This window comes from Coptis chinensis, chromosome 3 (genome assembly GCF_015680905.1).
Source record: "Coptis chinensis isolate HL-2020 chromosome 3, ASM1568090v1, whole genome shotgun sequence".
Lineage (NCBI taxonomy): Eukaryota > Viridiplantae > Streptophyta > Magnoliopsida > Ranunculales > Ranunculaceae > Coptis > Coptis chinensis.
The window spans coordinates 31,895,060-31,922,837 of record NC_141458.1 but is presented as its reverse complement, the minus strand read 5'-3'; the positions used below and the strand labels follow the sequence as shown (position 1 = coordinate 31,922,837).

General features: G+C 36.0%; 1 protein-coding gene across 1 annotated transcript in view; it reads right to left on the bottom strand.

The window, feature by feature from the left end:
- The window catches only part of LOC147509194 (vacuolar protein sorting-associated protein 54, chloroplastic-like), a 34,843-nt gene extending 7,065 nt beyond the window's left edge, over nt 1-27,778 (bottom strand). Inside the window, 17 exon segments of the mRNA XM_086601494.1 lie at nt 5,143-5,210; nt 6,250-6,417; nt 10,389-10,468; nt 11,439-11,520; nt 11,927-12,080; nt 13,720-14,135; nt 14,238-14,321; nt 14,418-14,589; nt 17,136-17,371; nt 19,609-19,697; nt 19,818-19,974; nt 20,300-20,374; nt 21,869-21,986; nt 22,290-22,369; nt 23,198-23,260; nt 26,903-27,498; nt 27,501-27,778. Of these exon segments, the coding sequence (XP_086457620.1) occupies nt 5,143-5,210; nt 6,250-6,417; nt 10,389-10,468; nt 11,439-11,520; nt 11,927-12,080; nt 13,720-14,135; nt 14,238-14,321; nt 14,418-14,589; nt 17,136-17,371; nt 19,609-19,697; nt 19,818-19,974; nt 20,300-20,374; nt 21,869-21,986; nt 22,290-22,369; nt 23,198-23,260; nt 26,903-27,498; nt 27,501-27,699 (2,837 nt within the window). The 5' untranslated portion in view covers nt 27,700-27,778.

The following is a 27,778-nucleotide window of genomic DNA, read 5'->3' as shown; positions in this document are numbered from 1 at the left end:
GTCATTGCTAGTGGAACGCGAATCTCCACCGGAACTCCGAACATCATCTCCATCCTCATTCACTGGTAGATCGTCATCGAAATAAAGGTCCCACAAGCCATATTCACCATATTCATCATTTTTAGAATATTCCTCCCATGAGAAAGTCTCTCACTCCTCTTCAGTTACATTATTGTTCTCACTATAGGAGTAATCAGGGGGCACCATGAAGATAAGAAAAGCGAAAAGAGATGAGCTTATTAGAGACATTGTTTGGAGAATGGAAGTTGCTAACAATGAAGGAAGGAGAGTGATACTTGAAACGTTGTGGTGAATGTACGTTTTTGGATTTTTAAAGAGATAAAATGTGAGAGAAACGAGGTAAATTTATGAGGTGGTTCTACAAATAAATTCGATCTTATCTACTTCTTCTAAGTTGATGTGTACATAATTAAATTCGATTATTAGAATTTCTTAATTTTCCTAATTTAGTTTGAATTAATTGTTGAAATTTTTTACTGACACCAAAGTAATAGTGAGAATAAAGTTACACGACCTGTATTTTGACAAGTGCATGACAATCTATAACACTGTAGAGAAAAATACAAATTATATTTGAAATGCAAATTATTGATTGTATTATTAAATAAAAGTATAAGATACAGTTACACAACCACTTACACCCTTCTTTATTTACACCATTAGCTGTCTAATGTAACATAACCTACACTTTAGAGTATCCCAACTACGAATGCTAATTCTGAATAAGTGTGTGTTTCCATGTTATAATAAGGATGTTAAAATGTGGAACATGGTACTCAAAATCTCAGTATTGAATTCTTTTGTATAATTAATTTTGAGTGGAAATGTATTATATATGGAACACTTAACATGGTACCCAAATAAATTTGTAATTGTATTAGGTTATACAACCACCTATTATCTATTTATACCATTATTTGTCTAGTTTGACATTATCTATACCTTGGGAGTATCCACAACTAAGGATATCAATTTTGAATAAGCAATCGAACTTTAGTAATTTGCACTTCAAATATAATATGTTATGGATTGTCATGCACTTGTCAAAATACGGGTCATGTAACTTTACACTCACTTTTACTTTGGTATCAACAAAAAATATCAATAATTAAGTCAAACTAAATTACGAAATCAAGAAATTTCAGCAATTAAATTCAACTATTTACACATCAACTTAGTAGAAGTAGATAAGATCGAATTCATTTGTGCAACAAGCTCAAAATTTTACCTCATTTCGCTTACATTTCTTCTCTTTAAAAAGAAATTAAAAACTTATTATCACCACAACGTTGTTTCAAGTATCATACTCTCCTTCCTTCATTATTACCAACTTCCTTTCTCCATACAATGTCTTTGATTAGCTTATCTCTTTTCACTTTTCTTATCTTCATAGCGCTCCTTGATTATTGATTATTAGTACTCCGAAGGTGAGAAAAGTGATACAACTGAAAAAAACCAAGAGGAATAGAAGACTTTCTCATGGGAAGAATATTTCGAAGACGGTGAATACAATGAATATGATTTGCAGGACGCTTACTTCAACGATGATGTACCAGTGAACAAGAATGAGAATGAGGATGATGATGGGAATTCCAATGGAGATTCGACTTCCAGTAATAGTGATAATCATGACGATGAGGAAGATTGATTGAAGAAGTACAACGGTTTATACTACTAGTGATCCTCTCGGTCACCATAGTATACCAGTACTGTTGGTAAGTGTTGGTAAGTATATGTATGCTTTCTTCCATTAATAAAAATTGAATTATCAAAAAAAAAACTAAAATAAAATTAAAAAAATGCAAAGATTTTATCTTTTATTGTTACGTGCGATTTTAGATTAATTAGGGTATGGTTTGTTGGTTGTTTTGTGGTTGTTATGTTTGAAGAAAAGAGATGAGAGTTGTTGAGTTTTAATCTGTCAGTTTAGGATTAATGTTTATATATTATCTTTTACTAATTATTTGTTTTGTGTTGTGCATTATAATTTGTTTTTAATTGTTTTTTGGTCATTTTAATAATTATAAACTCAAAAACTACTTAATCAGGCTTGGTGAGTATCTCAAATTCTCAATAACAATATGTGGTTTCTAAAAAAAAAGAAAAACAAATGTAAACTTAAGTTTAATCTCAACCGCTCATCATATTTTTAAGATCTCAATGAATTTGTGTGGTTTGTCTAATTCAACATGTCAAATCAAAGAGGAGGAGAGAAAAATATTGTAAGAGAAGATTGAAGATTGTGTAAGAAGAGAGAGAAGAATGTTTTGTTTTATAATAAAGGACAAAAATGTCAAAAACGAGTTTAAAAAGTCAAAATTAGGGAACGTAGCCTAATTGAGCATGATGTGACATTAGTGTCGTCTGTTTAGGAAATTACCCCTATATGATTATACAAGAGGTGGCTCATATCATAATCAACAAAACAAATCAATAATCTCATATAGTAGGGTAAAAGGTCAGCGAAGAGGAACTTAGTGACGTAAAATTAAATCCTTACTGATGAAAAGATTAATGCATGATAAAAAAAACACGAGCGCTTTGGAATGTCATACCCTGATGACCTGCTAGCATTCCTAACTTTGAAAGCTTTGAAATGCCAAGCTAGGCTAAAATAACACCTGAATTGACTAGAAAAAGCTTATGGAATGACATGTAAGTGCTTTCTCACCCAGTAATATCCAACGTAATGCACCGGAGCAAATAACACAAACTATGCATTCTCCATTATATTCAAAGAATGTTCCAAAAGACGCTAGCAGTAGTCGGACAGTGGGAGAGTGCCTAGGCCTTCTAGGTGGCACCTAGACGGGCTAGGCGCTAGGCGGTTTTATTTTATTTAATTTTTTTTTCAAAATATATACACATGTAATAGTGTAAATGTGTACATATATAGGAAATGTGAATAAATGAAACTTTACCGACTTCTTAAAATGCATGTCAGTGAAATGTGAACAAAGCACGTCACATGATTCAAACAAAAAGGCATAAGAGTTCCCAAACCAAACATGTTTCTTAAATGACACAGACAAAAGGATGGAAATAATAAATATTCCAAAAGGATGGTGGCTTGAAGTTCAGGAGGCCGAGAGAGTAGAGACCGAGTTGTTCAGGAGAGGAGAAATGCTCTTGAAGAGTAGAGACAGGGAGAGGGAACAGAGAGACCGGGAGATGGGAGAGCAAGAAATGGTTGGAAATGAGAGAACACGATTGATTTATTTTATACTCTAAGCACCAGTTGCAGTAGTGGGCTTTTCGAAATTGGGCTTGTAACTTAAATTTTTAAGTCTGCCTTTTATTTTAGACAGACCTCTTAAATTAGAAAGGCCGACTTAAATTTAAGAGGTCTGTCCAAAATAAGTGATTGTATGCTTTCTTCCATCAATAAAAATTGAATTATCAAAAAAAAAAACTAAAATAAAATTAAAAAAATGCAAAGATTTTATCTTTTATTGTTACGTGCGATTTTAGATTAATTAGGGTATGGTTTGTTGGTTGTTTTGTGGTTGTTATGTTTGAAGAAAAGAGATGAGAGTTGTTGAGTTTTAATCTGTCAGTTTAGGATTAATGTTTATATATTATCTTTTACTAATTATTTGTTTTGTGTTGTGCATTATAATTTGTTTTTAATTGTTTTTTGGTCATTTAAATAATTATAAACTCAAAAACTACTTAATCAGGCTTGGTGAGTATCTCAAATTCTCAATAACAATATGTGGTTTCTAAAAAAAAAGAAAAACAAATGTAAACTTAAGTTTAATCTCAACCGTTCATCATATTTTTTAAGATCTCAATGAATTTGTGTGGTTTGTCTAATTCAACATGTCAAATCAAGGAGGGAGGAGAGAAAATATTGTGTAAGAGAAGATTGAAGATTGTGTAAGAGGAGAGAGAAGAATGTTTTGTTTTATAATAAAGGACAAAAATGTCAAAAACAAGTTTAAAAAGTCAAAATTAGGGAACGTGGCCTAATTGAGCACGATGTGACATTAGTGTCGTCTGTTTAGGAAATTACCCCTATATGATTATACAAGAGGTGGCTCATATCATAATCAACAAAACAAATCAATAATCTCATATAGTAGGGTAAAAGGTCAACGAAGAGGAACTTAGTGACGTAAAATTAAATCCTTACTGATGAAAAGATTAATGCATGATAAAAAAACACAAGCGCTTTGGAATGTCATACCCTGATGACCTGCTAGCATTCCTAACTTTGAAAGCTTTGAAATGCCAAGCTAGGACCCTGAATTGACTAGAAAAAGCTTATGGAATGACGTGCAAGTGCTTTCTCACCCAGTAATATCCAGCTGTAATGCATCGGAGCAAATAACACAAACTATGCATTCTCCATTATATTCAAAGAATGTTCCAAAAGACGCTAGCAGTAGTCGGACAGTGGGAGAGTGCCTAGGCCTTCTAGGTGGCACCTAGACGGGCTAGGCGCTAGGCGGTTTTATTTTATTTAATTTTTTTTTCAAAATATATACACATGTAATAGTGTAAATGTGTACATATATAGGAAATGTGAATAAATGAAACTTTACCGACTTCTTAAAATGCATGTCAATGAAATGTGAACAAAGCACGTCACATGATTCAAACAAAAAGGCATAAGAGTTCCCAAACCAAACATGTTTCTTAAATGACACAAACAAAAGGATGGAAATAATAAATATTCCAAAAGGATGGTGGCTTGAAGTTCAGGAGGCCGAGAGAGTAGAGACCGAGTTGTTCAGGAGAGGAGAAATGCTCTTGAAGAGTAGAGACCGGGAGAGGGAACAGAGAGACCGGGAGATGGGAGAGCAAGAAATGGTTGGAGATGAGAGAACACAATTGATTTATTTTATACTCTAAGCCCCAGTTGCAGTAGTGGGCTTTTTGAAATTGGGCTTGTAACTTAAATTTTTAAGTCTGCCTTTTATTTTAGACAGACCTCTTAAATTAGAAAAGCGACTTAAATTTAAGAGGTCTGTCCAAAATAAGTGATTGTTGAGCTTCCCAAAATAGTTCTCTTATTTCCGTAAACCAACAAGTTTTCTTGAGATAGAATGACCAAAAAAGTACAGATAACCCTTTGAAAAAACAAACAAACAAACAAAAAAATACAGATAATCCAACCTGAAAATATCAAGAATTTCTTTTTCATGCAGAAATTTTGGCAACTCACGATGAAGAAACCCAACTTCCTGCGAATTCATGGAATTGAACAGAAAATCAGATTCAAACAAGAAATACAAGTTCCAATTACACTGTTTAGAGCAGATCACAGAAACAACAATTTCAGGAATACCACATTAACATGACATAGTTATACGGAGGATATACCTCTGTACATGTTGTCAGTCTTTCAATGATCATGTTTTATATTTTATACGTCCCTTGGTTGTAAGGTTGAGTACGATACTAGGAAAGACATGGGTGTGGAACATGAATTTATGTTTTACATTTACCATAAATCCATTTTACGTTTACCATACATATTCTGTATCCTTGGTTGTAAGGTTGAGTAGGACATCCACTTAATGCTAATATACTTCATCAATTTAAGTTAACCATAAATCCACAATGGAAAATCCAATGCACATCCAGACCTAAAAGATATAACTAAAATACCGGGAATAATTGTAAAATCCATTTATTATGCATCTAGAGGATACAGCGGATTTGCTGCTAGCAGCCGAATAACATGAATTTAGCGGATGAAGATACAAACCTAGCATGCTTTAGGCACTAAAACCAGTGTTGCAGTGTAACAATGTGAAAAATTACCACATAACCATGACCTATCTGAACAAGTGACAAGTTCTCAGAAAGTATAATGATTAGCATTGGTACACTTGATCAGGCACATGCATTATTGTGCCTCTAGACATAAATGAGTAACAAATTCAGAATCATATAATTAAAGAAAAGGCCGCAGGCACCACAATCAGTAACTAAAGAAACCAAGTCCTCGAAGAGAGAGAAAACATGGCCAGTAGATATAGTGTACTCACTTACTGGGGTTTTTTTTGGTGTGTGTGGGACATCAAATAAGTCCCAGAAAAAAAAAAGACAAAAAACATTCAAAGTTAATTTTTCACACACACACAGTGAAAGCTCCAAACGTGAATATAATTCTTGCAAGAAAACAAGTATGGTAATCACACTAGCTTTTAAGCTAGTAAGTTTCCATTGCCAAGGACAAATATCTGTGTATACGGAGTGAATGAAGCAGGATTTCACCTTAGTTAGTTGTTTAGCAAATGGACTAGGGTTTTTCTGATCGTCACCATCTTCTGGTCCATTCCAACTCTCCACAATTTTGGGCAACCCACGTAGATGAAGCAACAATCTTTCCCTCATTATCTGTACTAGCTTTGTATGTATTTCATCTCGATGAACCTTATAATCCTACACAGTTATATTGGAAGGAAAAAATGAGTAAGACAATTAGATAATAGTTGAAATTAAAGGAGAACACACTTAGAAGCTCACACTAATGTGATACTTAAGGATAGCAATATAACAAGATAACCTCACAAAGAACACAAATTCGAAGTTTAGAATGTAAATTACAGCAAGTAATTGGTAAAATAACATTCATCTGGCCTGCTGACATCTAAATGAAATCATGAACATGTGATTTATGCTCAACCAAATAGAAAACAAGTTAACAAAGACTGAGGAAGAAATTACCAAAATGTTAAACATAATACTTAGCTTACCTGGGCACCTGGCATAAGTATCAGCAGTACTTCTCTCAACGAAAAATATCAAATATGTAAAAAAGAAAATTGTAGCCGGGGCATTAAGGTGCACCTAAGGAGCAATATTCTTTCTGTGCCTTAGGCACAAGGACCTTATAAAAGTGAGGTGTGCAGTAATTTTTTTTTTAAAAAAAACTAAAGAAATTAAAAAATTAAAAATAAATATGACATGAACTATCACTGATTTGCATAGCTAAACAATGAAATCAATTCTATATGATTGTAAACATGTCAGCCATTGAGCAAGACCCATAAAAAACACGAATCATTTATGTTAGATTTCTAAGGGACCTCTCCCGAGGGGCATAGGGTGTTTATGTTAAGAGTTTTTTGGGAAGTTTCTATAATTGTACACTCTAAATTTCATATACATACTAAAGTGAGACAAAGCCGAAACTAATAAGGTGGTATCCTCTTTTTCTCCCCTCCAAACTTCCTCTCCATTAAAAACAATACAATTTCATTGTTTACATATAAAGTCATTTAAAAGAAAAGACATAAGCAACAAGTAACTAGCAAAATGAAAATTGTATCTCTCAAAACAATCTAGCTCAACTTCAATAAACTAAAAAGCAAACAAATTGAACTGAGTAAAAGGGAGTTCTTCACGAAATAGTACACATTATTCAAATTTTGGAAACCCGTTAAACTTCATTTAATCCATCTTTTTGTTGGGAAGCCAATGCCTCTTGATGTCTCTCTCAATCCATATAACTTAACATAAACTTGTAAAAGTCAAAGCTTAGAGTGTAGTCCAAGATTAAACTTGTTGAGATTATAATCCCACATCAGGTGTTTAAAGCCTAGCCAATCAATATATAAATCCTGGGGCCACTCCACTTATTACCAATTGGTTTTAAGTTGGATGTCCATCTTCAATATGGTATCAGAGCGGGCTATTTCAAAGGCCCATGTTACTCCATGTCACACGTTTAAAAATTGTCCACGTGTTAGGCTCAAGATTACGCCACACGTGAGGGGACGTGTTAAGATTATAATCTCACATCGGGTGTTTAAATCCTAGCCAATCAATATATAAATCCCGAGACCGCTCCACTTATCGCCAATTGGTTTTAAGTTGGATGCCCATCTTCAATAAAACATATAAAAATTGTATGATGTCTTGTACCATAATACTATTGGACCGAGTGTCACATATAGCAAAGAGTGTACAAAACGAAGAAAAACTGCAAATGTTGACAAGGCACGTGCCTTGCACCTCAACAAAGACATAAAAAGGCACGCGCCTTATGTTTACACCCGCCTTGGTCCAAGGGAGGCACTAAAGGTGCACCTCGCACCTTGACTACACTGAAAAAGACTACAAGGGAGTGGGTTAGCCAGCTCTCTCTGTGAAGGAATTACCAACAACGTGGGTAGTACTTAGGATTGAAACATTTTACCTTGTAATCATGTGGAGCATCTGGTGAGAGAGTCGTAGGAGAGATTTCAAGTCTATACCATTAAGACTGGAGGATACGATTAGGATTATTTTCCTGTGGTCGGAGGATTAAAGTTAGATCACCTATGGGAAGGCCTTTTTCAGATGGGACTTCTTGTTTCTGTCTGCTTTGTATTCTTCATCTTTTTAATGTAGCATATCTCATTCTACAACCCCCTTCTTTTGATTAGCTTAATAGATTTCTATATTTACCTCATTCTACATCCCCTTCTTTTGATTGGCTTAATAGAATTCTACATTTTCTTATTTAAACGAGAGAGTATATATATGCACACACATCTTAATCATGTATATACAGGAGTAAGCCATGCAGCGAGACAATGACAACTTTCGCCATGCAAACAAATTTTGCAAATTCTATGTGATAAGTATCCACACTTTCGACATGTCACTGAGCCTTTGGCACACAACACATTATAATTATGTTTTGAATTTGGTTTTGATAACTATGCAGTTAAATCGCTACTCGGACTTGGACGAAGAGTGAGTAGCGACTAGGTCTAGTCAGTCGGGGATTAATGGGTAATCCCTATTAATCGGGTGATTTTTCAAAACACTATATTTCTTTACAAATACTTGTTAAATATATTTAATATTGAAATGCCAACATAATGGAGCCAATTAAGAACTCAATCAATAAACAATCAAAACACTTAATCAACTAAAATAAATATGATTAAAGTGTAGAGCTTTAAAGAATCAAGGGTTGCTCGAATCGGTGAAATGTCAAGTTCGATGTTTAACAGTGAAATAGTGAACACAATTACTCGGCTAATTGGCACGTATTAATCGGCTAATCGGCCGAGTACTAGGGGATTTTTTTATCCTGGTCTTGATCGGGGATTAAATTGTTAGCTGGGTCGGCTAAGTAGCAAGTACTCAACGATTTAACTGCCCAGTTTGATAATTAATGCCAACTCAAGTTTTTGATGAATGACAAGGGTCATTGGAAATTTAGCATGCACATCAAAACTTTTGGCATTTAAAAATCTATATCCACCAAACGTTCTCTCTCTCCCTCCAGAAGATCATCGCCTATAAAATGGTTGAGTTCCTTGATCAGTTTAGTTGTACAACGTGTCTACGTGTCTCAATCAAAAATGATTGCGGACAAACAAAAGTTTGACCGACACTATCTTGATGCAAAAACAATATGGCTAGCAAGATGGTGGACATTGATGCTATTGAAGTCGAAACAAATCACAATGTTATGATAATACAAACTTTTGCTCCAAATACTACTAACAAATTCATTGAAGAAAGTGGAGATCGTCAAGCAGATTTGGTCTTTTGGATCCTTAATGACAATGAACAGTGTATGATATTATGATCAACATGGAAATATGTCAATATTTTCGTTTCTATGATTTGAGGCTATGTTACATGGACACGCTATCTTTAAAAATAAATTGTGTTAGATATGTATCCACATCTCGCGACAAACATATAATGTATGTGATGTACCTCAATTTTGATATTTTGTTGTCAGACACTTCGTATCCGTGTCGGATGTGGACACCTGTATCCGTGTCAATATTAGGTTTGAGGTTATTGAAGAAGCGCCAGTTTCCTAATCTAAGGGCGACAAATTAAATAATTTGGCCCCGAATAGCTAAGTTGTATATAAACAAAAAGGTATTCCACATTAGGAATGAAAATTCCCTAGAGCATTCGAATTGGAAAAAAAAAGGCTCCAATGACCACTACTTACGTTACGGGTAGCTACACACGGCAACAAATCACTTTGGAGTACATCCATTGAGATACAGTTTCGGATGGTCATAAAAGTTCTCATTTAGCCAACTATAAACACAGTTGCTAGAAGAAGAAAAAAAACAATGAAATTAAGAGAAAAGGGAGAAGGAGACAGGAACTATCGACTCGTAAAAGGAATAAATTAACAAATGATATTAACAACAAACAATAATCAGAATATCCAATAAGCTTCTCTTAGTATAACATAATCGACTGTTGCAACATACTAATTTATCTTAGTAAGATCCAATTGACTGCTATAACAGAAAATTAAAAACTTGTATTCTTTTAAAAGCAAAAAACACTTTTTCCAATGTTCCTTAATACAATATGAAATAATCAAATATATATATATATATATTAAGATAAAAGTACCAAACATCGCCAAAGGATCATACCTGAGCTACTCGATCAATCTCCAAGAGTAAAAGTGCTTTACGAGACTCTGGTATTCTGATGAAAAGAATACGCTTGATATCTTCATTAAGCATAGAAAAGCACCGTCAGAAACATAATTTGGACTTCCAATATGATTACTGGTCAATTTCAGAACAAATATGACAGAGAGAGGGTCATGGTTTCATATATTTGCAGAAGAATGAAAGAGACAAAGAGGGGAAACCAAAACTAATGAGGGATGAAGCACAGAAACGCTTTTAAGAAGTTAAATATATTAGGTGAGATAATGGTGGTGCTAACATAAGTGCTTTGCAGATTCGGTGACATATATAATAGGGTCCCCTGGCCCAAAAAATTTTAAAAAAAAGCCCTCCAAGTACAACTACCAACTTACCAAGTACAAATTTGGCCAATTAGAAATGACCACCAGTTCTTCAAAATTAAGAAATATCACTCCCTCTATCCCTGCACGTACAGTTTTCCCAGTTTCCCTTCAACTCCCTTCCTTCTCAACAAACTAAGAAAGGAAAAAGTTGGGTTTAACAAATTTCTATGGACATCATTTATTACGTTGTTCCCTGCATCTTTACTTCACATCCATCTTCGTGAACAACTACTTTCAGTTTCCAAATGGTTGTCCTCTCACTTTCAGGTATTTAATATTTGTGTCTCTCACTTTCAACTTTTCAAATGGACTAAAAAGAGGATGATTCTATGAAGAATGCTGGTTTATTTGTGGTGAAGAGCCCTTCTTGATTGATGCTTGGTATTACTGGTGTTAAAAAGACTCATTGAAATGGTTTTCCTTATTTAGAGCAAGTGTATTCTCATACAAAGTTACAAACCATGGAAGGAACAAGTGCATGCTGCTGGCTGTCACTTCAATGCATCTCAATAGTTTACTATAGAAACAACACTCCTACCTAACATGATCCTTTCTAAACCATAAAGAAAGAGCAGTGCTACAGATATCAAGAAGAAGAAAGAAAAACAAAACAAACAAAATAAAGATAAAAATAAATATTCTACAAACCTTTTTGATAACCTACCTGGAATAACAGCATAGACAAAACTGATCACTTGACTTGCCAAGGCCAAGTGCTTAGCAGCTATTGACTTCAAACCAGACACCTGCAATGCCATATTAACAAAGAACAAGTAAAACCAAAATCAAAATAAAAAATATATCAACGGCAATTTGACATGGGACTAACAAGACCTAATACACCCAACCAGAAGGATCATTTTGCAGGATCATTTTAATAACCATCAAAGCATGAAGAAACCCCAAATTCCATTACTAAAGATTTAATAACATTAAGTTCTCACGGGGAAGGGTTTTACGGTTTTACCCATCGTAGCATTCACTCAAGTCCAGAGAGGTTATGAATACCCGTGTACGCATATGAACAGTAATAAATATGACTAGTCTTCTCTTGTTGGGTTTCCCTATTTGTATGTGAATCACCAAGTTAAAAATGCTCCCTTTGCCAAACGATGAAAATTCATCTCTTAAGAAATAAAAAAAGTTCTGTACCTGCATAGCACCAGCACCAAGGACAAGCTGACAAGTCCTTGTATTGAAAAATTTTAATATCTCCACAACCCGGTGAACGAGTTCAGATGAAAGTGCAGGGAGAAAGTGGTTCATATCAACGTAATCTGACAACATCTTCAGCAATATTAAACCGCTGTAGATAAACAACACTTAATCAATTGTACGAATAATCTGACAACATCTTCAGCTTTATAGTTTTATTGAAGGAAGACAACTCTTATAAGATACCACTTTTACATTCTCAGCAAGTTGTTAAAATAGACAATAAGTTGTATGTAATGGAAACAATGAGGTTTTATGAGAAATAGAAGATTTTGGTGCTATCTCCACAGCCAAGTACTTTGTGCAAGACAATGCTCGACTTTAACTTCCAAAACTGTGTGTAAATCAAGATAAGGAGATCCCTTGTCACCATTGTTTTTATGGTTAGAATTGAGGATCTTGGTAAAACAGATAATAAAATAATAAGGCATTTCATTATGGGTTCATACATGGTAATGCAGATAAACAATTGGCGGAAGCAACAATTGTATTAAACCTACACTTTAACTAAAATAAAACAAGAACCCTAAAAGTCTCTCTTTTATTTAATCACTCAAAACTTATAAAACATCATTCTACCTAAACCTAATTAATATCCTTTACTTATAACTAGGATTTTACCTCGCGAACTAAGGAAACCAGTTAAAACGTGCCCGGCTGGCTAAAACAACTAAATAAAGAAAAACAAAACAAAACAAAACAATGGGTATGCCTATCTTGGGCTTAAGCTAGACCATAATTACGATGCCCACGTCACATGGTCTTAAGGTGAATAAAGGTCGGCCTAAGTGAGCCTCCTACAATTTGTTGATGATACCATCTTCCTTTTAGATGCTCCTCTTAAGCATTTGCTTACTGGAATGCTATATTACCTTGGTTTAAACTGTCTGGAGATCGAACATTAATCCATCTATGGTATCATTGGAGTGGAGTATGTGAATACCTTAGACTGACTTATTTCCTATGGGTTTTAAGTATGGGCTGTCTACTGGGCTACCACTTGGGCCTTCCTTTAGGATTCAAGTTCAAGAATGTAGACGCATGGAAGCTAGTGGCTGAACTCATTGACAAAATATTGGAGGGATGGAAGAGGAAGCTGGTTTCTAAAGATGACAGTTACTACTTCAGATATAGGCCTGTGGAGTGAGGTGTTCTAGCAACGTATGGTCCATCTGTTGGGTGGCAGACCTCTCAAAGGTTAAAAGTACATCTGGGCGTAGTCTCTGGGCAGCTAGTAATCTGAATTTTCTCGAGGTATTCAATCCGAATTGGAAATGGTGCTTAAATGAGATTTTGGGGTGTAGAGCTCTCAATTTACATCTTTCTCGGCCAGCAACAGATAAGGGTAGCCTGGTGGTTGACCACATCAGAGGATGGCAGCTCTTCATCGTGGAATCTCTACATTCTGTCGTTTGAGAGGATTGTGATTTGGGTTTGATTGTTGCATCCTGAAAATTGTTAACCAATTGTTGCAGGTAAAGTAGAAAAGAGTTGGCAATGGAAATTTTATGATAAAGGGTTAAATTACGTTTTTCCAAAGATGGAGTAGAATCCCAAAAAGGTGTCTTCTATGTTGTAAAGAGAACTAGAGGAGTATATTCAACATCACTTCATCAAATGCAGGACATGTTTAGAAAAACATGAATATTGGACACATCAACATCATATCACAAAAAAAAATGGAAGCAGAAGGTAAATTTAGAGAAGTTCATGAAGGTAAATAAACTAACCAGTTCGCCATGCGATAACCAACATCTTTATACATTATGCTTTGAAATTCAGATTTTTTGTGCTCCTTCGCATTACTATTTTTCTTCTGCTCTTTCCCATTACTAATGTTGTTTTGGGGTGAAGAAGTTGACAATTTAGTTTCCAAATGTGCTCCACCCAAAGCTGTGTTATCTACAACAGAACCATTACCCCCACCATGCTGAGGAGGCGATACCCCAGCATCTACTGTGAGCTCATCACCATTCGCGGAGTCTAGTTCTGAATCGTCTATGGTTACATTACCAAAACCATCTTCTGCATTCCCATTTATTACAGCTTCAGTGGAGATAAGTGAGTTGGCAATTGCCTGAAACTCATCAGGGACGTCTACTGGGACCCACATTTCTTGATCAAGAACAGCTTTAATCTTGGCCATCTACAATAAGCAATTAAGAAGTTAAACAACAAAAACGCTGTTTGGGATTCAAGAACAAACTCAAGCATAGCAGATTAAGATTTTAGACATTAAATGACTAACTCTTGAGTCATGCTGGAAATCAACAAAGGCTTTGGACTGTGACTGAAGTGTTCCTCTTATGCTATAGCCCAGCCTTCCACCAATCTGCGTATTACAGAACAGTTTAAGAATGCAAGTACGTATATGTGCCAGTGATTAAGTTAGGTTGTTTAATATTATTCTTTACCAAAAAACCAATACCTTCTCAGTAGCAGCTATAAAATCCTGAGTGATGTCGTATATGCTTAAAAACTCCTGCAATCTCAACCTGGGGTGAAGAAGAGCGCGAACACCAAGAAGCTTAGCCCATCTTCCATGAGCAGCATCACAAGCAGCAAAAACTGCCTCCGTATTTTCCCGCAATACGTCAGCCCTGTCAAGGATAAGTCTGATCAGAAGCTCAAAAGCCACTGCCCTTTGACACAACTTTTGTCAATTAGAATTAGTACTAAAGCCCACTGAATGAAGCAGTAGGATAACATCCCACATGAAACCATAAAAAGATGTCCAAGGGTATTTCAAGTTACTTAAATACTCAAAAAGCTGTATCTAGCTAGGCAAATTAAAAAGTCAAATGAATGTCATAATGTTCTTGTAAAAATCTAATTATGTGATATATTAAACTTGAATGATATTACATATGGTCATATGGACCCACTCTCCTTAAATAAGGAGAGAACACATACTAGGACTCCTACCTTCCCAATGTGGGGCTAAAACACATACTGCTACCCATACTTCTCAAAAGTTATAATTCACCTACTAGCATTACAGACCAAAAAATGCAGCTATAAGTGTAGCACAAAATTTAGAGAATTATCCCAATAAACTCACGGCGCAAGACATATCTCGAAATCAATAGGGGATATGCAACATCTCCTGATATTTGCTTGAGATTTCAATGAGAAAGATCGGATCAGTTTAGTAATCACCTTGATATACAAAATTTCACCTGAAACCAAATTCATCAAAACTAAAGCAGAATACTCTCCCCCCCCCCCGCCCTGGTCTTGGTAGGAGGAGAAGCCAGAGGATTGGAAATTGTTTTTATATGTATAAAGAGTTGAGACTTGTGTGTTACCCACACTGGAAGTCATCTATATGTTGTTGAATTGTGTTAACTATCTTAGGCATTTCAAATATTTGCTTCAATGAACTTTGACAGCCGTGGAGAAACACAGACTTCCACAGTGGTCCAAATTTTGTTGAAAAATTTTCAAAAATTCAGGAATTAAAATTTTGAGATTTTGAACTATAATCTATTCTATACATAAAGTGAACTCCCCGAAATAACTGTATTTGGTTCAACAAGTTTGGTTAAAAATTTAATGGGGATTGAATATCTTAACCACATTAATCCAAACAAAACCAAAGACAAGGTCCCAAAACATGTTGTCACTCTTCAAAGCCATGGAACACTGAAGTATCAAGATGTACTTTGATCTTGTTACTACCTCTATCATCGAGAAGGAAGAAGAACAGAAACTCCAAAAACCAACCCAATCACTATGCACTGCCATCAATGAGTCCCATCTAAACACAATAGACCCAGAAGGTGTATCTCGCCAATACTCAAAAATTCGTCAAAAGGAGTACAAATCATTTGACCAAAATAATCACCTCCTCCACCGTCATTGCTTTATCTTCGAAGTGCCTTTTGTTTATCTCCAGCGATAATCCCCACAAGATCGCAAAAGAAATAATACTCCACAACTTGAAACCATCCAGTGAATGCACTCTCAAGATCCCAGAGACAAAGAACTCCTTAGCAGAACGGGGAGCTGACCAAATCACCCATGACTATCAGATAAAGTAACACCAAACCTCCCAAGTACACGGGCAAACAATAAGAGTGTGGATACTCACTCCCGAACTGAAATAGACAACATCACTGAAGCGCAAGACCTCAATCTGTCATGGCATTACAAATGTCTCCCAACCAAGATGTGCATTGTCTAACCACATGTTATCCAGAACGGGGTGATTCTTAAGGACTAAGATAGGATAGAGTCTCGTAAAATCAAAAAACAATTGTCTCCCAGACAACCACCAATCCTCTCCCAATGACCCAATCTAATCTAAGAATCATATATAGCTAATCTTTCCCTGCAAATTAAGGAACCCTCTCTGAATGTCTTCCCACACACCACAGCCCCTATCATTCGGAAGGCTGACCACACTCCCACCCCCAAATGCTCAATAAGAACACATTTCCTCATGAAATCACTAATTAAGTTTGGGCATCCAATTCAAAATCAATTGGCCATGAGTGGAGCGGCCCCAGGATTTACATATTTTAATGCAAGGTTTTAGATACCCCATATAGGATCATAAATCTCAACAATCATCAAACATTTGTTTTCCGCTTAGAAGAAAACCTCGCAACCTTGACATCACCTCCTACACGCCAAAGGCTACACTTACTTAAAGCAAAGACTGCATCTATCTCAACCAAGAACTAAGATAACGCCTCCCTTATGGAGGGACCATAGACTCCAGAAATCAAATTAGGTGTGACCTCCCCAAGCTCACCTTTTTACAGCAATTTAATGGTCTCATTCTTAATCCTCGTAAAAGGTCGTAAAATGACAAGTGAAAATGAAAACTGTAGCAATCATATGTTCTTGATATCAATACTTAAAACAAAAATTGCCGATAAAGCTCCATATGCATTTCAAATGAATACTACTTGTATTGCGACTTAAACCAGTAGAGTCTAATGGAGGCTGGACTGTGGAAGGGGGGTGACTGCTTAAAGGAAAGGAAGTATGCAGTATCAAGTTGTCAGAGTAGTACATAGAGAGCAGAAATACATACCACCTATACAAACGCATCTCGAGCTAACTTGCAAAAAAGTAGAAGATCAATGCATAAACAAGTATACTTGTCAATAATTAGTTGGAAACACTGAGTGATTACCGGAAATTTCTTGCCATATTTGATGGACTTGAAGTTTCGTTTCCTTTTGCATGTATGGGAGGAAACTTATTAGCATTCCTCTGAAGAGAATAAGGCGAACTTTCTTGACCACTTTCTGCGACCGCAGCACCAAGTGCAGGTGATGTACCAACAGAATCAGCAGCAAAGCAATCATCAAGATTGCACATGATCCAGTCAATGGCTCTTTTAACTTCAGCGGCCCGCACTAAATGTGCCTGCATTCACTAAAAGAAAAGAAATTACATTACATCATACTTAGAGAAGTCACAAAAGAAGTTTGATTAAGTACTTTTAAGACGCAGATAATAGCAACTAGTGGGGCATTTTCCGAAAAGTTTAACCAATGGTGACCTTATTCGGACCTAGCTGTGTGAATAACTTTCCTTAGTTTACAAGCATAGAATTCAATAATGCAATTCCAAAGATCCTTCATCAATGAAAAATGTCCTTCAGTTACGCTATTTTCTTTTCACCTCAGCAAGATGAATATGTTTTTGAATGTATGAACCACAGCTCATACCAAAGGCCAAACCATGAGACCGGCACATGCCTAATGACACCGCGGCAGACGGCACAGATTTAACAGTACCCCTCCCTCTCAGCACAACTGCAAGACCACAGGTTCGAACCACCACCACTACCCACACACACACACACACACAAAAATAATAATAATAAAACCTCTTAGGACCTATTCTTGCAATACCAGGTTAGCAACCAGTTCTTTTCAAAAACTGGGGCTGATGGAGAGAAGATAACTACGAAACCGAAGGTTTGCAACTCTCAAAACGCATATATTGTCAGATGCCCCAAAACACAAATGTGGTCGAATGTCCCGTGATCCCATTGAGGGAGAGTGTTCACTAGTCCACTCCATATTTGTGGGGGAGTTAACAGAGTCCACTCCATGTTTGTGGTATGGTATGTGCCTACCATGTATTGGACCCTTTCCATACATTGTTAAAGCCTCCCTCTAGAAGTTCGAGATTTTAGAGCATTGAGCAAGTGATTCTCAGCATTCTATTAGAGTGGTTTGTTTCTGGGATGTCATGGGTTCAAGACTGCGCAACAACAATAATAAGAAAAAAAATAAATTATATATTTGTCCAACAACTTTCGCCAAGGGGGAGTGCTACCGAACGTGTGATCAGCAATCCCATTGAGAGGGAGTGTTAACTAGTCCACTCCATATTTGTGGGGGTGTTAACAGAGTCCAATCCATGTTTGTGGTATGGTATGTACCTACCATGTGTTGGACCCTTTATAAACATTGTCGAAGCCTCCCTCTAGAAGTCCGAGCTTTTAGAGCAAGTGGTTCTCAGATTCTCAATGGCATAAACAGAAATAGCGCCTTGGGCCACCAAGACGCCACCTCGGTAATGCCTTTGACAACAACCTGCAACTTTTTTCACTAAACATGGCCACCTTTGGGTGCCCCGGCCATTGCTCGCACCCGGCCTTTGTCAACACTCAACATAAGGTTAGTCAAACCAAAAAGGCATATTCATGAGCCTACATGAAGAAGAGCTACGGCTAATTTGTGGTGGATGCGACCTCTCCGCCATGGAGATCATCCTCGCTAAATTTGAGATTATACTAAAATTTCTGATCTTGTCAAAAGTTGTTTTCAAGCTTAGGATTTATCTGAGGGTTCATATTTTGTGATCTTCACACCTCAAATGGTTTTGGTCTTCCTTTTGGAACAAATGGTGAATATTACAACGCAAACCATGATTATTCTGTTTTAGCACTGAAACAAGTACCATTACATAAAACTTGATATTTTCAAATTTTTAAGCATTACTGCATCAGCGCATCCTACAGTTGTACCAGTACCTCAGGTGTAATTGTCGTCATGAACTTTTACGCAAACCAACAAACTCGACTTCAGAATCTCATCTTTCACTGCCACCTTAGAAATGATTCTATGCTGTTTTTGCAATAAGCAAGTTAAATGTATGTGTCTGTACCCTTGGGTATGTGGGTTTTGGTCCTTGGAATATAGCTTCTTGCTATATTCGGAGGTGTTGATGTAACTTTACAATTAAATCAATAAAAAAAATTGCTACTTATGATTAATTTTTGATAATTTGCGGATGGCAATGCCGCCACGGGACAAAACGGGTTTTATATATGTCCCCATGGTACACGAGTCCAACACAGACATACATTCATTGAGTAACACAAAGGTAAGGCGCATACTATCACAAAATGCTATAGCAGTAAATTCTTTTAAGTTCAAACATTTCAAGAAAGATGAGCTGGACACTCAACTCTTTCTCTCAATTAGCCATATAACCCAAGAAATCGAACCTTTGGGTTCAAGCACATTGCTGAGAAGCAGTTAATATACCCCAAATCTTGCCTACCTATGTCTACAATAGTTAAGGTCAAGAGTGTTCCAGAATTATCATTACATGATAAAGACAGATAAAAACAACCATAACCTTACCTGTACAACCATGAAAATAGCATCCAAAAGTCGAACAAAGCTTTCCGAGGACAAGTTCCGCAACTTACTAGCTAGTGATGAGCCTCCCCCTGAATCACAGTAAAAATTCGTGAAAGAAGAACGGGGACCAAAAAGATCATTGTCTGTCAAGGATACAGTATTGAGCCCAAATTCAAACAGCTCAAAAGATATAATATTGGATATCTGACCATCAGTATCAACACTTCGTTCGCCAGTTGTCAAATCAGACTCTAGGGGTCGTGCAACTAGAATTGGAAGAAATTCTGCAACTGTGGTCTTAATTACTGTTTTCATGTCCGCTACCAGTGTATCACGGTATATTCTCAACACAGTAGGAAGTTTTGCCTGAACAAAAACATGAGAGAAATAAATGCTACAACCTGTTTCAATAAAATATATAGAATGCAACTCTCCAAAAAAAAATGCAATTCTAGGGAAATAATGCAACTTTCAAAAGAAATTAGGGAAAGGTGGGCTCATAATTCGAAAACTCCTGATTTCGTCCATGATTTCCCTCAAGTTACCAGGCCTTCCCTGAATTATGAGCCTTTTTTTGGTTATCGAGAAAAAAAAGGCACATAATTCTTGAAAGTCCAGGTAACTTGAGGGAAATCATGCAACTTCCCAAAAGAAAAATTATTTCCATATAAGGGCAAGGCGAAAAGGCTACCGTTCTGAGCAATCCAATGATGAGGGGTAGAAGACGATCACGAAAGCTAGAGGTTTGATCTTCATCCAACTTAACCTGTCAAACACATAACAATGAAAGTGTCATAGTGATATGAAAGAAGTTTCATGAGAGTTACACAACGAACAATATTTCCACAACAGAGAAATAAGTACATGAATGAAATTGCATTGCACGTTGTTGTTTTTCTTTTATTTGTTTTTTATGACCAGTAAACCTAATAAGATTTAGAGCGACAGAGGAAGTCACTCTAGAACTCCCCATTTACAAAGATCATTCCAAAGGATGCTTTACAACGTTATACCATCCCACCATAAACTGGTCAAAACCTGTTCTTTCATAGTTAAATTTATGAAAATCCAATTCCAAATCATGATTTTCACTCTAGAAATTGCATTGTACATTGTGCAAGTAAAAGCTCCAAGGAAAGAACAAAATGGTAGACATAGATCCACTAAACACACAAAAATAGGATAAGAGATTGAAAAAGTAACAGATTGTCACTGTCCTACCCTATCATCCTAACACAACATACTAGAAACGTAGCACTCAAAACTTTCTAGAAGCTTAGACCATGTTATTTTCTTAAACATATTAGAACTTGATAAAACCCGCCTCTGTCCCCCAAAAGCTGTGGCCACTAACAAACTTAATTCCTTCAATGCAATGATGACATCAGTAAACACCTTGATTTTTATTTTATTTTTTTTGCTCAGTATCAGTAAACACCTTGATGACAGACTAAAAACACTTTTTTTCCTCTTTTAAAAAACTGGGCTATTGAGATAAAAACGTGAGACCTTTGCTTTCTTGACTGCTGTTGGGAGGGATGCTTTCCTTTTTTCTACTGGTTTGCATTTCTTTTGTATTCTGTCTGCTGCTTTTTGGGGTTTTGGGTGTATGGGGTTGAGGGCTATCCTATCCGAAAAAAGAAGACAAAAAGAAGTTACTAAGACGGAACAACCTACATACGAACAGAGATCAATATAGCTTTTTCAATCTATTGCAAACACTCGTAGTAGAGATAATTTCATATAAAAATAAACACACAACAAATATGGGGAAGTTATAATTCTAAAATGCTTGAATATGTATACTAATTTGGGATGTCGGCTAGGAGACTATGGGTATTCCAACATATGTAAAACGACATTTTTGGAGCATTTAGAAGGAATGAACAACAATTCTTTGAGTCTAAGGAGCAAACATTTAATTGAATTACAACTCTCTCTCTCTCTCTCTCTCTCTCTCTCTCTCTCTCTCTCTCTCTCTCTCTCTCTCTCTCTCTCTGTAATTTCACAAAAAGATGGAATCCTATTGGTTTGTGAATTCGAATTTGGGACTAACTATCTTAGTGTCGTACTAGGATAGTGTCACACACACATGTCAACTTTATTTCCTGGACATCCATATGCTGAGGTTGCAAAGAATATAATGAGAAAACCAGGGATTTTATGTGTTACAATCGACCAGACTTCACGACACTGCAGCAATCCAAAGATGTGGTTAAAAAAAGTTAAATCCAAGACAAATGAAAATGACAATACTTACATCATCATCTTTTCCATTGGTAACCCTAGCAGGCGCTGCTTTCAATCTTGATAAAATTACCAAATCTACATCTTTTGCATTATGTATAGACGCATGCATAAACTCTTCTGAAAGAATGCTACAAGAATGAAATTCACAAGTTACAAGCTAGACATAACACAACATAACAACTGACAAAGTTTATCATGTACAGTTAAGGACCAAGTAATGGGTGTATGAGGATCGAGACTATCTGCTTACTATATGAGTATGTTTCCCACCCCATAAACATTTAGTAAGTTTATGCAATTACCTCATGTTCTTTATCTCCTTCTCCCTCCCCGCTTTTATGTTTTATTTTCCTTATATTTTAAAGTAAAACCCCTTTTCCCCAATAAAGAGAAGAGACTAATAAAATTCAAATTTGAACTGACATGCCTACCTGTTTACAGAATCTATAGAATTTGCTAATTGATCCCGTAGATGGCGAAAGCAATGTAGACCAGCCAGTTCATCACTATCCTGTCAGACAAAAAAAAAACTGTAACAATATAAACCAAATACAATACAAAACCAGGAGACACTTTTTCTTTCTTTTTTATGACAATTGAGCCTGACATTAAAGTTTGGGTGATGTACAACCCTCAACATACAAACTATGCTTAGAAGTTAAAAACACGAGTTAATATAAGGAGAGTTTACATCCCTATGTACTTAAAGATATTTGCCCGCAATATAACGTTTGTGAAATAGATACAGCATGAACTTGAGAATGTTTGTTATCTATGTCAACTTAACCGGGTTAAAATTTGAAAACTTGAGAGAGACACTACCCTAGGGATTCAAAAGAATAATTAAAAATTAAAATTCAGAAATATACACTAAACTGGGGAACAAATTTTAAAAAGATTCATCTCGTGCATTTATAAAGACAGTATCTAGAAGCTTGCTCTTCATGCATATTGAGGCTTCTTGTATGGCATTTCTCTTTCTCTGATAAAATCTCTAAAATAATCTGCACTTAAGGATCAAAAGGGGCATATTGGCTTTTGTAGCATATTTTTATCAACAAAAGTTAGGAGGAATTCAACAAGACTTTTATCACGGATTCAAGAACTTTATAGCGTTATCCTGAATACAAGGTAATCAAGGAATACAACAACAGAAGTGCATATAGTTGTAGAATAAACATACTAAAAATGAGAACAGGAAACAGCCACTACTTTCCTAACAAAATCGAGAAAAAATTGAATAAGACAATAGGTTCAGATAGATTTCATATTTCAAATAAGAAAATGTCATGTGGACATTAAAATGCTGAAATGAACTTTTTCGTTCAATTAAATATACCAGCAAATGTTGCAGGTCATCAGTGACATCCAAAGCTCCTGCACAATCTGCGGCTGCAACAAGCTGCATAAAATACAACTAGATCAATTTCACAAACTACTCATCATGAGGCAGTTCTTTCATCTATATTCATAATCCGAATCATGAGTTAGAAAAAGTAAGTAAAATTTAATTACATAATTACGTGCATGTACAAAGAAATGTGGCCACTTCTTGTAATGCAAAATCTTCTTTAAAATATAATAATGGTATTTCTCTTGAACGTGCAACTAATGCTTCACCTTGACCAATACTCAAATCTGAATAACTTCATCTTTATTATTATTATTACTATGGTTTTGTATATCTTCAAATCTTGAAAAAGATTTCGATTTCAAAATGTTTGGATTGTAAAGGGTGGTAATTCAGTTTGATTAACTGAAGATGGAGACCACCACCAAGATGATGATGAGTCAGATTTATTAAGGTGTGGGTAGTTTAAGAATTAAGATTGATGGAAAAACGATATTATTTATTATATCTACATGCAATATTATTGGATTGAGTTTTTTTGTACAACTGTGAGGCATTTATAAAGACAGTATCTAGAAGCTTACTCTTCCTGCATATTGAGGCTTCTTGTATGGCATTTCTCTTTCTCAGATAAAATCTCTAAAATAATCTTCACTTACAGATCAAAAGGGGCATATTGGTTTTTGTAGCATATTTTTATCAACAAAAGTTAGGAGGAATTCAACAAGACTTTGATCACGGATTCAATAATTTTATAGCGTTATCCTGAATACAAGGTAATCAAGGAATACAACAACAGAAGTACGTATAGCTGTAGAATAAACATACTAAAAAAGAGAACATGAAACAGCCACTGCTTTCCTAACAACTATTGGATTGAGGTGCGAGGTAAGGATGAGTCGGATTATATACATGTAAATATTATTTTTATTTTAATCAGCAAAACGATATTATTTATTATATCTACTAACAGTGATGCAGTGTGAGCACACTACAAAAGGTATAAGCATACATAGGCTAAGCCTCAATCACAGCATCCCACCTAAATACAAGACCTTCCTAATTCAACCCTAAAAATCGGTAAATACGACACCGAATATACCACATAAGTGACTTGCATTTAACGATAAGCTGCAGGACAACCCTAGATTCGTCATCAAAAGTTCTACGATTTGGTTCAAGCCATAATGGCCAAGTGCCCGCGTGAGCTACAATCTTCGAGAGGAGACGACCCGTGCTTGAAATATGAACATGTGGCTTGCAATTAAATCTTCCCATAAACCCTTGTGAGTGACTAGGGGTGCCTCTTTTTTCCGAAAACCCAATTTTTCCGAATTTTGATCCGATATTTTTCCAAATTTGGCCATGATATTTGTGTTCCGATATCCGATTTTTCCGAAAAATAATTGGATTGGAATTGGATGTGTTTTCAAAATCCGATCCGATCCGATTTCCGATTAATTTCCGAATTTTTAACATATAGCGGTCTATTTCATATAGTTACTACATTAAAACTGCCATATAGTTTACAAACCAAATAAAAACCCTAGAGAAGTAGAACATTGCCTCTCACACAATTCAAAAAATCAATATTGTCATTCTAGTACATGTCTCAATTTCTCTCATCTTCCTATTTATTGAATTAATGCATTAACATGAAGAAAAAACTTGCTGAATGAACATGTTAAAATGTCTAACTTGTTTACTGAATTAATACATTTCAAAATGATTGCTAAATGAATGTATTAACTAGATAAAAAAAAATGGTTATCATAAAACAGAATCCGATTATATAATTCAAATTTTCAATTTACTTCCGTATTTTGCGGATTCCGAAATTTCCGAAAATTTTCCGATTTTCCAAACTTTCCGAATTCGGAAAAAAAATTGTCATCCAAAAAATAATTGGATCGGATTTAGAAAGGATATTGCCATCCGAAAATAATTGAAAATTTTTCCAAAAGCCCTTTATCCGATCCGATCGGATCCGAAGTCAACCCTACTTGTGACACTTGAGAAACTGCGTGAAATACCCAGACCACTTGCGCCACTTCATAGTCCAAGAATAAATGTTGAATTGTTTCCTCCTCCTTGATGCACATAACATGCCTGTTAACAAGGATCTTACCCTCTTTATGAGATTATCACAAGTCCGAGTCCTCCCCAACATAATGCCCAAAACAAAGAATGAAACCTTCGTAGGGTCTATTTTATTCCACACTTTAGTTCAGACCAACCAACTGCAACGCTTGTATCCTTCTCTCCTCAATCAGCTCATGTATAGTCATTTACACTTTGATTAGCAAGCACATTCAGAAATTCACTAATCAGTTGCAACACTCTTTCAAATAAATTTCTTCTGAAATTTAGATCCCATGACTGAACCCCATTCTCCCATATGACACGGTGCTTAACATTCCCACTCTTGTTATCTAAGATGACATACAACTCCTTATAGCAGATGTTTAGGGGGGCACAAGAACACCACCTGTCCCCCAAAAAAGAATTCTATCTCCCTTTCCTAGCTTGAAACTTTATTCATTCACCACCAACTCTTTATAGTTCATGACCCTTTGCAAAGACTTCACACATGTTGCTAACCTTCTTTGTGAACCAGCCCATTTTGTCTACTCCATACTTGTCTCTGATCACATCCTTCCACAGACCAGGTTCTTCGTTGCCAAAGCGCCAAATCCACTTGGATAACAAAGAAAAATTGACACCTCCAATGTATCGAAATCCAAGACCACCATACCCTATCCCACGCATACCCTCTTTAGAAAGGCAAAATTCATGTACTCGAATCCTGATCAACGACCCAAGATGAGCAGGTTATACACGCAAGCTTATATTACACGTTAACTTCTATTGTCTTGGAACACTTATCAACCTCTATTGAATATCTCAAGATACATATTTATCTCAAAGGATGACACCACAAACACTTAAATCCCTATATTTAGCACACAAAAAAACAATTGATATGCTGATGCTGACTTGTCCCCTTATGACAAAAATAAGAATTACGATATCTTCAAAATAATGAAACACTGTAGGAATTAAATGTTGACAATCAAGGGGATCAAAACACTAATATAAAAAATCAGTCCAAGATGGGATGGGTCAATGGCTAACTGCCTATTTAAGTCAAGGATAAATGTGGGGGGGGAGGAATAATTTAGGAAGCCCGTTAGTGAGGAGATTCGGGAAAGTACATCCCCCTAGTACAGTGATGGGTTCTCGGCCCATATAATGATGGTTTGAGTTGGGGAAATTACATTTTCTGACTGCAGTGTATAATCCAAAACACAAGGCCAAAAAAAAACAACAAAAACAAACAGACAGTTTTCCCCTATAAAAGAGAGACAATGTGGACCACAAACAGATAATGTGTGTGCATGGTGCAAAGCGAGATTGTTATCGTAAAACTGATAATGTGTGATGTGTAAGTTAGTATTCATAAAACGCACTCGCCAAAGGTTTTAGAACTCAATTAGCCAAGGCGCATAGGAGTTATTGCTACAGGCATGGCTGAAGTAGCCTAACATGCATTCTAGTTTTATTAGCATATCCTACTATTTATATATTGTATCATACTTTGGTTTCGGAGCTATGGCAATGACATTACAAGCTGTATACACATTATGCAGAAATGATCAAACATTCCATCTAAAAATGACAATAAGATTTTACCAGTTTCAACGCGGACATTGCTTGATTAACATACAAAATAAGCCTCAACTTGTGCTGAAGCGCAATCAAATTACTCCTAGTCGAATTCAAATCCTGAATAGACCTGGCCGAGTCCACCAAATCCCCATCCAAAATCCTAATCATCTCTTTCAACTCCCTAATCCTCCCACACGCTTCGAAAACCTCCCCATTCAAATCTTGCAACTGCCCTTGCGCTTGAAAAAACGAATTCGACCTCAAGGAAATCTCCTTAACCAAATGCACTTCCACTGTATCCAAATAATAAGACAACTTCTCTTGCAATGCGACATTTTCCAACGGACTAGAAAACGGACACGCAGCTCGAAACGTTGCCCCTTCTTGTAATGCAAAATCTTCTTTAAAATACAACGATGGTACTTCTCTTAAACAAGCAACTAATGCTTCCCCTTGACCAATACTCAAATCTAGAATCCCTTCATTGTTTTTACTATGGTTTTGTATATCTTCAAATCTGGAATAAGATTCCGATATTTTGGATAAATAAATATCGAATTCGGATTTGGAAATGTTTGGAATTGAGTTTTGGATTGTTAAAGGTGGTAGAAATTCAGGGGACTAATTGAAGAAGATGGGGACCACCACCAAGAAAGTGGATTAACAGATGAGTCGGATTTATTAAGGTGTGGGTTGTTTAAGATTGATGATAAACTCTGACTAGTGTTTTGATACGATGATGATGTACGAGGTAAAGGTGAGTCGGATTGGTTTGAGGCTGAGGAACTGGTTCGAGGGAACCGGCCCGGGAGTGGATCCATTTTTTTTTTTTTTTAAATGAAATTCAGATTTGAGGAAATGAATCAGATCTTGGAAGGAGGGAGAGAGAGAAAAGCAGGA